Raw genomic sequence first — 12,100 nt, forward strand, 5'->3', positions numbered from 1 at the left:
TAACTGGTAGATAAGTACAGTTTTAGCACTGGTAGATTGCGCACGGCGCAGACAATAGCGGCACTACGGTAACGCCATTGCCTCACCCCCCCACCTCTCTCCTTCCAGCTCTCCCGTCGCCGGTAAACTGTGCGCACTTCAAACATTGTTGTTTAATTGTACAAACAATTCATTTCAAACGTGATAATATGTGCAATTTTAGTGTGAGTGGTTTATTCAGCAGTGCTTTAGTCAAAGGTAAGTATTACATAGTGGATAGTCCTACCATGAAAAAATTGAACGAGTTATGACATGTCACACGTGTAAACATTTTTTGGGATAGCCCGCACCTCCATATACACCGCAGGGGCTTGTTTTGTTTGTAAAAAGTGGTATACCCCGCGGGTTATATGCGGAAAAATACGGTACTCAAATTTGTTCAGTGTTGTCATAGAATGAGTAAACATGTTGACGACAACAATAGTGACCGGTGGGATAACACAGTGCATCTAGGTATACAACAACAACCGCCATTCGTCACTAAGTAGCGGTGATGTCACCACGACGCTAGTGCCAGGCTATGTGCACCTTGAGGCCACGTAAAGTGTCGAACGCCCGCTGGCAGGAGGTCACGGGGCAGACCCAGGTGCCATGGGTCGACTGACTGTGCCAATTTGCTGTGCTTTAGGCACCTGGCGCTCTAGGTATACACATACTTATACACATACATAGTTCTTGTTCTACCTAACTTTCTACTGTTCTTTTAGTTTCACTTGAGTCAAGTTCTGGATATGTTGGCTCTAGATGACCGCCCAGACAAGGCATGCAACATTGCAGTTATCCCTCAAAATTAGAAAGATGCTGTCCTCAGTGATTGTGATAGCGATGGGTCAGATATGGACTATGAGGGGGAGACAGGCCATTTGCCAGCCAATCTGTTGAATGCATATGCTGAACTTATGTAAACAAATCATGACAGGAACAACGTTATCAGTGATGATGACCTACCCCTCACCCCCCACTCCCCCACCCCCCTCCACTGTTGATAATAAAGAGCCAAGGGCCTCTATAAGCCATATTGGGCAGCCAGAAGAGCCAAGGGCAAAGCTGCAGTTGGTCAAAAATAAAGATCGAGTGTTCAAACGATCGAAGAGGCCTGCCACCGCTGTGATTCCAAACCACATAGTATACAGCCCAAATGCTGCAGAATGTGTAAAACAAAGCTGCCCCAACCCAATGGATGTTTTCTTACTAATGTATCCACCCATCCGAAGAGAGATCACCATTGAAATGTCCAACCTCTACAACCACCCAGACCAAGGACAAGCTACTGTATCTGAGTATGGATGAGCTCCTTACATTATATGGCATCATTATCACATCTGGGTACAGCTTTATTCCAAGAAGACATGTACTGGTCACTTGACAGTGATGTACACGATAATAGCATTTCAGATGCAATGGCGGAGAAATCGCTTTGATGAAATAATGGCCTCAGTTCATGTGGTTAACAACACAAAGTTCACTGACGACCCGTTTTTTTAAGGCTAGGCTATTCTTCTCCGAGCTCAATCAGTCATACAAAGTCATTCCATTTCAGGAATGGCTGTCAGTGGATGAGATCATGATCTGATACTATGGCTGACATGGATGTAAGCAATTCATAAGAGGTAAACCAATCCGTTTTGGTTACAAGCTATGGAACCTTGCCTCATCCAGTGGTTACATGTATCACATTGAGCCATATGGTGGATCCCACACTTTCCTCCCTGAGACTGGGTTGGGTCAGGGACCCAGTGTCGTTCTCGGTCTTGCAGAACAATCTCAGGTGCCTCAAGGTTGCAAGTTCCTTAATGACAACCTCTCCAGTTCGCCTGCACTCCTTGATGAAATGACGATAAGAAGATATGGGAGCTCTGGAACGATGAGGAAAAATCGTATTTTTGACGTTTTATTATTCAAACCACAGAAGGACTTCATGAAGTTACCTCGGGGAACCTTTTGAGGTTCTGACCCAAGGAGACAAGTTGCTGGTTCGTTGGAAAGACAATAACATTGTCACAGTGGCAAACAAACAAGGAGGAGAAATACAGTGAGACCCCTCTGTCAAGAGATGGAACAAGGAGCGACGTGCCTTTGACAAAGTCCCACAACCAAAATGCATCAACCGATACAATGAGCACATTGCTGATGTTGACCTTCACGACCTACAGGTTTCAATATACCATATCTCGATCAGGTCTAAGAAGTGGTGGTGGCCCATCTTTGCATGGTCACTCAACAGTGCACTCGTAAACAGCCATTTCCTTTCACAGAGACGTTATGGGAGGGACCATCGACCTGCTCACCTTCTCATGGATAGTGGCACAGTCTCTTATGCAAATGTTTGGGACGAAACCACTGAGCCAGTGATCTGCCACTGTTGACGATTGGGCAAGATATGACAGCTTCCCACAGGCCAATTAACACGATGCACCGGTTCCAGAGATGTCGTCATTGTGACAAACGCATACCTATGCATGTGAGAAATGCAAAGCGCCACTGCACATTGAGTGCTTCAAGATATACCATGGACAGTAGCAAAGGAGATAATTGAATGTTACACGGCTGAAAAATCCAATGGAAGAAAAATAGAAAAGTCAATAAAGGGTGAGGAGAAGCAGTACAACGGACTCTATGAAGAAAAGAAAAGTCGATGAAAAAGGGAAAAAGACAATCAAAATGACTGAAATGTTTTTGGAAAAGGTCAATTGATTCAAGACATACTGTATGAGAGTAGGTCTGACTGATCGTGGTTCAAAATAGTGATGGACAAACTAATCGTGCACTTGGTTCTAAAGCCTACTGCCAGTGACAGAGTTAAATGTGTTAATAACTGGGCTGGGATATATAATAATTTTGATGACTGGATAGGAGAAATTTGTTAATTCAGTATACATCACGTTATCCCACCGGTCACAATTGTGACCGACCATAAAACACACTTTTTCCACATACTTTTCCATAAAAATTTCAAAAAATAATGATTGATTATTTCAAAGGGTTACTATTGACGCATGATTTAGATATTTTCATGTCTGGGAAAAATTCGGGATTGAATGGGTTAAAGCTCTGAAGTCTCCTGCTCTTCGCGTGCAGTGAGGATTCCCACAGTCTAATGCTAGCGAAGTGAAATTTCGCACAAATCTAGTACCAGTAAATATCTCCACAGCACCTCGTAACGTAGCCATGTAATGATTCGCCCTCCCTTGGCGATTTAATTTAGTTGCAATTCAATTCAAGATTGTATTCTTTTATTCGTCTCATTTCACCTAATTTATTTGGAGTTTTATCCTTTTTACTTCTCTCATTTGCTTAAGTGTTACTCCGTGAGTTGAAATGTTAACCCTGCAATTATTTACTCATCCTTTGGTCATGGTAGGGCCTCCACTGATCCCCTCTAAAAAAATCTAACATTAGCTTGAAAAAATAAACATTTACATATCAATTACATTCTTGTGCGCGTGATATTTGGCTATGCACAATTCATGCAAATGATATGCAAATCTTCTTGGTTCTTTCGGTAAAGTCGCGTAGAAGGGAAAGAACCAAGAAGATTTGCATATCATTTGCATCAATTGTGCATAGCCAAATATCACGCGCACAAGAATGTAATTTCATTGGTGGATAATTTTTATAATTTTTAAATATAATTTCACCCTTTGACATTCCACTTCTAGGGTTGTTTGACCATGCTGCAGTGCACCGAGGAAGACCAAACATGGTAACTGTCTGCACAGTGAATGTATACCCATTAAGATTGGTGGGAGGTGGAAGGCAAAGATGTTACACCCTCACACCAGGATTTAGTAACTGAGACACAACATTTCAACTGCTTTAGAGAGCGAATATTTTTGTCTGCTTTCGAGGGTGACTTGAAAATTCCAAAGGCTAAAATGTGACCGTAATTCCACCGCTTGTTGTCGAACACACTGAGACTGTGACAAAATTTTCAAAAATTCAGACTAAATTAACATTGAATGCCCCCTTCAGAACCATGCCAGCCTGGGACCATTGTTTTCCAAGTTGAGTCGGGCCCAAACTGTAAAACTGGCCTCATCAGAAGGGGGCAAGGGACAGCGTCAATTATTTCTATAACGTTTTACCAGTCGATTGTGTAAATCAGCCATTCCACATTCATTGCACGCGACGTCAGCAGAAACCTAGCACCTCCTGAGCGGCACGGAGCTAGCTTGGCATGGCCCCGCCGCGCGGCTCTGTTGTACAGTGGAAAAGCAGTATCAGTCTCATAACGAGCTAGCTGAGTGTGACCTGCTTAACACATATTACATTATCATGATAACACAGCTGATGTATAGATTTTGAAGGCGTGTAAATTTGAGAAAGGAAACAAGATAAAAAAAATATATTTTTCCTGTTTCCAATCCACTGTGTAGTCGTTTTCATAATCGATTACTGGTTCTCAAAGTCAGGAAGCGGTCATTGGTTTCAGTGGAATTTTAGTAATGAATGCACTGTTTGTCACACGCATTTATGCAGTGGGGCCCCTTCTGGTGGAATTCAACATTCCCGTGACCTTGGAGGAGACAAAGACCATGAACCCAAAGGTGCAAGAAGGTGGCCGGTTCCGTCCCGCAAATTGCGTCTCCAAACAGAAGGTGGCCATCATCATCCCCTTCCGGCACCGGGATGAGCACCTCAAGTACTGGCTCTACTACCTGCACCCGATACTCCAGCGGCAGACCATCGAGTATGGCATCTACGTCATCAACCAGGTAGGAACGGCACACCACCCACATCCGTGGCTGCCTCCTGGTTAAACAACGCAGGAATTTTAGCCGCAAAGTAAATGGGCGGCCGTCCAATTTCAAAGTGGATGTTAAACGTACCGTGGCGTTATATATACAAAAAAGAGGAAACCACACATGCTGGTGTCACGGTCAGTGTCTGGAAAGTTCCCCCGCAAGGTGCCTAATCACACGCACGGCGATCGTCGCGACCCCCCTCTCTCCTGCGAAGCAACTGCGGACTGCATCAGTGAAACAAGGTGCCTTCGTGGTGGCCTCGGACAGTAGAAGTTTGGGTGTGTTCACGATTACATTTTTTTAAATAGATAAAGTAAAATAATAAATAAACACTGAAATCACTAAATACATAATAAACGCACCGATCTATTGAACTATATACATACGAATAAAATATTTTTATTTATTTATGGAAGTTTATTTAATACTGTACATTATAATGTGTAATATGTTTAATATAAGTTGTTCATAATAAAGGTTTTTGGGTTAGATCGCGTTATTATCAATGTGTCGCAACCCTCCACCACCCGACATCGCTAATCAGTAAAAAATGTGTCACGTTGACAAAGACAAATAGTTCACTACTTTAGCCCACCGGTGTGTTGAAGAGTGGATCCATAAGATTTACAATTTGAGTACGCCATTTCGCTGAAAATTACATCCAGCTTCTTCGGGCGATTTTCCAGAATAGTGGAGCCATCCACCTGCTTCCGGTCTTAAATAGTGCAGGATGATGTCATCATTGTTGAATCCCATCATGATTCGAGATCAGGGGTGGGGGTGTATGCAATTATGTAATAGATAATTTTATTATTATTTAGATTTGAACATCATAAAATGCGTATTTTTTCGTTCAAAACCACTTGAATCCGACATATCTCAAAAAGAATAATATAGAACAATGGTTTTCGTTTAATTTTAGTTGCCGTTTAATGCTGATCCAAGAAAAAAAGCAATCTTGTATTTTGAACGGTTTCTGAATGACACACAAACATGTTTATGGGGCGTTTAAAATCTAGATTTGGGGACCTTAAAATAAAAAATGTTGGATTTTCAGATTTTTCCTGAAAGCTACCGATGTACCAAATTTCATCTTTCTACCTTGTCGGGAGGTACCCGAGAGGCTTTCGAGACATACATGTTTAGGTCTTTATTGAAATACATAAAAGCACGTTCCGTGAATGTGTATCCTGCACATGTGCGAAATGCTTGTTAGAGCAGTATCCATTATCCAAGACCCAAAACCCATTACTGGGTAACTAAGGTTACCCATGCAAACTCAGTGACCAATCTTAATGTACTATCATTTAGTAAAATAACAGGGAGTAAATGATATTCTAAAAATAACTTCTGCATTGCCCTTTTCCATAATATAAAGATATCAGTAAAAAATGTGCATTTTAAAGATGTTTGTGTTTTCAGATTTTTTTTAGAGTGCAGTGCACAGACGACTGCATTACTGCTCTGTAATTGATTATATTAATCATCAGCCCTGCTCAATCCACTGCAGGATGAAGGCCTCCCAAATGCCCCACCATCTCTCGCGAGCCCACGATATAAATTATCCATGTAGCACCTGCCCCATCGCTCCATATCCCCGGTGGATGTATGCTCGAGTGCATTCCACGCCTTGACTGCCACTATAATTATTCTTGACCATCGGCCATCTAACTAAAACTTTTTTTTTTACCAGGTAAGGCCCACTGAGCTATGTAGGTCATTTTCAGATGCGACCTGGCCATAAATGATTATTCAACGAAGGGGCATATCACCTGGAAATGTATTTCAGCCAAACACAGTACTCGAAACATCATGTCTTCTAGCCACCACGTGTCCTGCCTAATCCCACTAACTTTTCTGACCATTTTAAAGTATGTTATTGGCATGTGTGTGTGTTCTCTAATCCATGCGTTCACATTCCGGTCCCACAATGTAATTCAAAGCATGCACCCGACCGTTTTCTTCTTTGAGCATTTCATTTTTTGTTGTAATAACAACTAATTAATGCACACCATGATCCTAATATTAAGTCTTGACAATTCGTAGAAGCCTCTCGAGCATAGGCGGAGTTTGACTTCTATATTTGGGGGGGGTTCGCTTTGTCCCTCACGTTATGAATGGCGGGTGCATATAATTAATTTATTTTTGTTAATCTTGATTGTAAACTCCTGAAAATAAATTAATAAAGGTGCCCAGTTTGGGCGGGGCATTGACCCCCACGAGACTCTCATGTTCGGGAGCAAGTTACACGTTCATTAAGTCTGACCTTGTTGTTACAGTGCCACCTGCTGCTTACAAAGCGAGTTTTACCAAATATCCCCTCAATTGATTTCTTAATGTCTATTGAAAACAAGTAGTACACTTCCACTGATTTAATATGCATCAAATCATGCATATTTTTTTTATTGCCCACTGAATGGCAAATTGCCTGGGATTTAAATGGGGTTCTCAATTATTGTGAATTGGTTATCTCAGTCGCCAATAATTGCACAGAGAAGGTTTTGTTCAATTTGAGCTTACGGCAATGTGGAATGATATGGTTTGCGGTTGATTGCTACGCAATGACCAACTCAAAAGCAGGCCATAGAAGAATGTCCTCCCCCTGCCCAATGTGGATTAGTGGGAATTGAAGGGACCCTGAGATGTGGTTCTATGATGCCATTCTCCACAGGCCATTCTCTCACAGGGGATAAAAGGTGATTAACATTGATCTCCGTTAGGCTTCTGTGCATTTCCTTGTCTCATAACATAGAAATTACCCCCCCTCAATCATTGTAAGCTGAGTTTGTTTTATAAGGTCCCTCTGATGAGTTTCAACAGCACGTCTGTGTACACTGGCGATCAATGTCGATTACGGCTAGTGGGTGACAGGTGGGGGCTCTTAAGTACTGTAGTCGTGTACTATCCACCCCAACCACGTGTCTCGTGGAGGCCTGTATGTCGACCTGCTGAGTGTGAGAATACATATTGTGGCATTTTACAGATATTCAAAATAAATGTGTTCCCGTCGATCTGGAGGCCCCTCGTCTCTTCAAATCGAGCGTGCAACAAATAATAGTCTGTTATAGTTCATTATTATTCCACTGCTAGGGGGTTGTTTGACCATACTTCACCACGGAGGTCAATGCGGGTTGGTAATTGGCAGGGGCCTCTGACCAGTTTAGATTTCCACTCGCCACTGATGTTAGCTATGGCCGGGAATCAGACTCCGGTTCCCGAATTCATAACACCATGAGTCAACCACTACATGTCACTACTGTCCCAAATGCTAATGGAGTAAAAAAAAAAATTCTGGACTCGAATCACACGGTTTGAAGCCTAGCATGTAGAAGATGCCAGATTTTTTATGAGAGCTACTCAGGGTGTGCATATTCCAAGCTACAATCATCTACTCATTGTACTAAAGTGGAGGATGAGCCAAACAGAACAAGCAGGTCCCTTGCTGAATGAATCGTGAGACTCAGTGAGGCATCCCTGTGTATGAACTGGACATGCGTGTAATTATAATTGTTAACATTCGGAGCAGTCAGTGCTGTAGCATTGAGGCTGGTGAGCCGAGTTTGATTCATGACCAAAGCAAACGTCGGTGACCAGTGTGGTTATACATGGGTAAACCACCCATTAACTGACAGTGTGGGAAGTGATTGACTGACAAAGGGGGGATGGACAATATTAGCATTTTCTATCATCAATGTCACTTTGTGGGCAGAAGATGGCAGCACATCAATTCCATTGTTATATTATTCTTTGCTTCCCACAACCACAAATCCACACTGACTAGGTCGATGATGCATTATCAGATAAGCCCCATGACCGACACGGCGTGGGGAAGCGCTCACCAAGCAGTGGAGTGACTAAGGTCTGTAAAACGTTATTGCAAATTATTTCATGGTCGTTAATATGAATGTCGGCGCGTAGTTAACGTGCATTTCTCACGGTCACACACACGCTACGTTCGGGTGATCAACTAAACACTCGCTTTGGCATAACCTATTACCTCCTAATGTCTGGCAAACTGGACCATGCGCATGCGGTGGCTGCAGTTTGGAGAGGGGGTGTTCAACCGAGCCAAGCTCATGAACATCGGCTACGTGGAGGCCCTCAAGGACGCCCCCTACGACTGTTTCATCTTCAGCGACGTCGACCTGGTGCCCATGGACGACCGCAACCTCTACCGCTGCTACGACAATCCCCGGCACTTCTCCGTCGCCATGGACAAGTTCGGATTCCAGTAAGGGTCAACACCAGCCATGTAGTGTCGGGAGGGGGAAGGGGCTGAAGGGGGATAAGCCCACCCTGATGAAGGCCCAACTAGTCTAAATTGCTCTTCATCATCGTCGTCATTATCAACCATGGTCAGTCCACTGCTGGTTGAAGGCTTTCCCCAAACCGTCACCACCACTTGGGATCCCGCGATGCAAAAATCCAACTTCGCATCCCCTCGCACAAACCGATGTAATCGCTCAATTTTATTGGCGGACGTCCTCTTGGATGCGTTCCATTCCTTGGCTGCCACTCCGTTATTGTTCCTGACAATTGGCCATCATTTGTGTACAGGTCCTCATGTGTATAATTGCACGCAATGTTGTGTACGTCTTGTCAACATTGCAGGTGCATAGGCTTACCAAAGCATGTATGTGAACACCCACACCAAACAATTTATTACTAAGATTCTATATCAAGTGTAAAAGTAGCGAACCGAAGAATGCCGCAACATTTTTTTATCGCATTCGTGCCAATGTTTATTTTCAGCCTCCCGTACAACTCGTACTTTGGCGGAGTGTCGGGCCTCTCCAAGGCTCAGTTTGAGAAGATAAACGGCTTCCCCAACAACTACTGGGGCTGGGGCGGCGAAGACGATGACATCTATACCAGGTGAGAAGCCGGGCGGCCGAGCTGCAAGAATGCCCCTTGGTGCTGCCCTGGCTGCCCTGCATTGTCGTTGTTGATTCCGGGCCCTGGTGGTCTTGTCCCGGGTCATGCCCTGGTGGTTTTGTCCCGGGTCATGCCCATGGTGTTGCTCACTCTGCTTCTCTTCCGTGTTTCCCTGCCCCTGACTCGGGAGTGCTGATAAAACACAAACAAAAAACGTCCACCAGGCATGAACTTGTCAGAAAAAGTAATGCAATAATACGTTAAAAGCAATGTATTGTTATGTGAAACACCTTTGTGCATTATAATAAACGGACAAGAAGCCCCCTTCCAATATCTGCCACTCCATTATTTTTTTCTTACATTACCCACCAGCAACATGACCTTCTGGGAGTCATTTTTGTCAGCGGCTTTGGTGTCATACAAGAAAACCCTGGACTAATTTTAACATTCATTATCTAAAGAGCTTTCTTGAACCATCGCTGATGTACTGCCATGGTTGACTGCGTAAGGTGCAAAATAGGTTCAACATACGTATAGGCAAGGACCCTCTCTTTTCAATATGGGTCCTAGTTCAACGCAAAACTATATAATACATCACACAAAATAACCATGAGCATTATTGTGGGGAATTATGAATGACAAAATAAGTAAAAGTACAAAAGCTTGTGGAATTGAGTACATCCATTTAATTTGTGACAAATGGCATGTGGAGTTGTACGTAATAAGCTGTTCATATTTTTTGGTGTTGAAATGAAGGAACGCGATTATCTGGTTCCCCTGTACGGACACATTCATGTCAATAGTAGCAAGGCTGGGTTCTGATGTGTACTGAAAATTTGTGGCTAGCAGACCTTGGCATTAGAATTTAGCGACTGAAGGTATTGCCACGAAAGAATGCAACTGTAAATTATAGTGAGGGGCGACAGTGCATTATTACATCAATGAATGTGCAGAGGACATCCTTGGTGAGGAATATGGTTCTGTTTATTTCTTTTTTTTCTTACGCAATCGTCACTGCAGCTCTTGTAGAGTTCACCTTTGACGTCCACATATCAAAATAATTGTTCTTCCACAGCAAAAATATTAACAAAACCTGAGACCTATCTATATCCCCATAGCAATGGCATTGACCTGTTGGTAAAACAGTCCATTAAACTTGAGCATTCCACGATTAAGACTGGCCAAACAAATCGGCGAGTGGCTGTAAGTACGTTTGCTCAACGATCCTATTGACAGTTGTTACCAGAGGTGGGACAAAGTCATTGTTATGCAAGTCCAAGTCGAGTCGCAAGTCATCAAATTCATGACTCGAGTCTGACTCGAGTCCAAGTCACATGACTCGAGTCCACATCTCATAGGTGGGACAAAGTCATTGTTATGCAAGTCCAAGTCGAGTCGCAAGTCATCAAATTCATGACTCGAGTCTGACTCGAGTCCAAGTCACATGACTCGAGTCCACACCTCTGGTTGTTACTCAAAGTATTTAATCTGCATAATCCTTTGAGATGGGACGGCTCTTTTTCAGTGGGGTCCCAAGTCCTTAAAGCTTGCAAGACCGTCTCTGTGGAGTTGTCTTAAAAGGGAAAATATAAAATAGGCAATGTTTTGGGAAATGTCCCAGAACACCACCTGTTGTGTATTTTATTTTACTTTTTTTAAGGCCACAGTGTTTTAAAAAAAATGTGTGTTTTTGGTTTTTCTGTTTGTGCACCACTGCCAACTCAACATCGCCAAATTATTCGAGCCAAACTAAGCATAATTTTGTCATGTCCGTTGTGATTTGCGCACTGGTACCGACAATCATATTCGCATGCGGATGCAGCACACGATTGGTTTCAAACAATATGCACAAATGCGTAAATTGTAGTTTCATAAAAATAAGTATTACGCATTGCGTACATCACGTTAGTGTACATAATCTATGTAATTGATGTCATACATGAGACTAATGTACATAATGTATCTAATGCATTATGCATATTGGGCGAATGTCCACGGCTTGGGCCTTATTATGTACATTAGCTTAACTTTAGCCTGATGAACACATACCTGTCAACCCCTTATCAGTGCCTACTTTATGACAGACCAATTCAGACCTCATTGGCCACACCGTGCCCTTATAAATCTCAACGTTTATCCCACAAAGCCCTATTGAAACGGCTGTACGCCGTATTAACCTAAACATTTCCCAGGACAAGAATACGGGTAAACCGTATGGGTTGACAGGTATGTGAACATAAGGACCAAGCTGTGGATGCCAGCCATTTTGTACATGTGCAAAAATACATCCACTTTTCCTGAAGAAGTGCATTGTGGTCCTCTTGTGTTATAAGGTTTTACATCCCACGCTGTTATTTTGTTATCTTGGGGTTTTTTTTAATCACCATCTATAGTTTTGATGTGTGAGTAGGTTTTATTATGAATCCAGGCAGCATTGCAAC

At 42.9% G+C, this 12,100-nt stretch overlaps 1 protein-coding gene across 4 annotated transcripts in view; it reads left to right on the plus strand.

Moving 5' to 3' along the window:
* Positions 1–12,100, plus strand: part of LOC144726680 (beta-1,4-galactosyltransferase 2-like) — a 40,687-nt gene that overhangs the window by 13,446 nt on the left and 15,141 nt on the right. For 2 of the 4 annotated variants that reach the window (XM_078605468.1, XM_078605470.1), the window contains exons 2-5: positions 4,519–4,754; positions 8,566–8,643; positions 8,828–9,015; positions 9,537–9,659. In XM_078605468.1, the coding sequence (XP_078461594.1) occupies positions 4,519–4,754; positions 8,566–8,643; positions 8,828–9,015; positions 9,537–9,659 (625 nt within the window). The remainder of the gene's footprint in view (positions 1–4,518; positions 4,755–8,565; positions 8,644–8,827; positions 9,016–9,536; positions 9,660–12,100) is intronic. The other 2 variants (XM_078605471.1, XM_078605469.1) reach the window with 1 other exon arrangement.

This window comes from Lampetra planeri, chromosome 24 (genome assembly GCF_965212315.1).
Source record: "Lampetra planeri chromosome 24, kcLamPlan1.2.h2, whole genome shotgun sequence".
Lineage (NCBI taxonomy): Eukaryota > Metazoa > Chordata > Hyperoartia > Petromyzontiformes > Petromyzontidae > Lampetra > Lampetra planeri.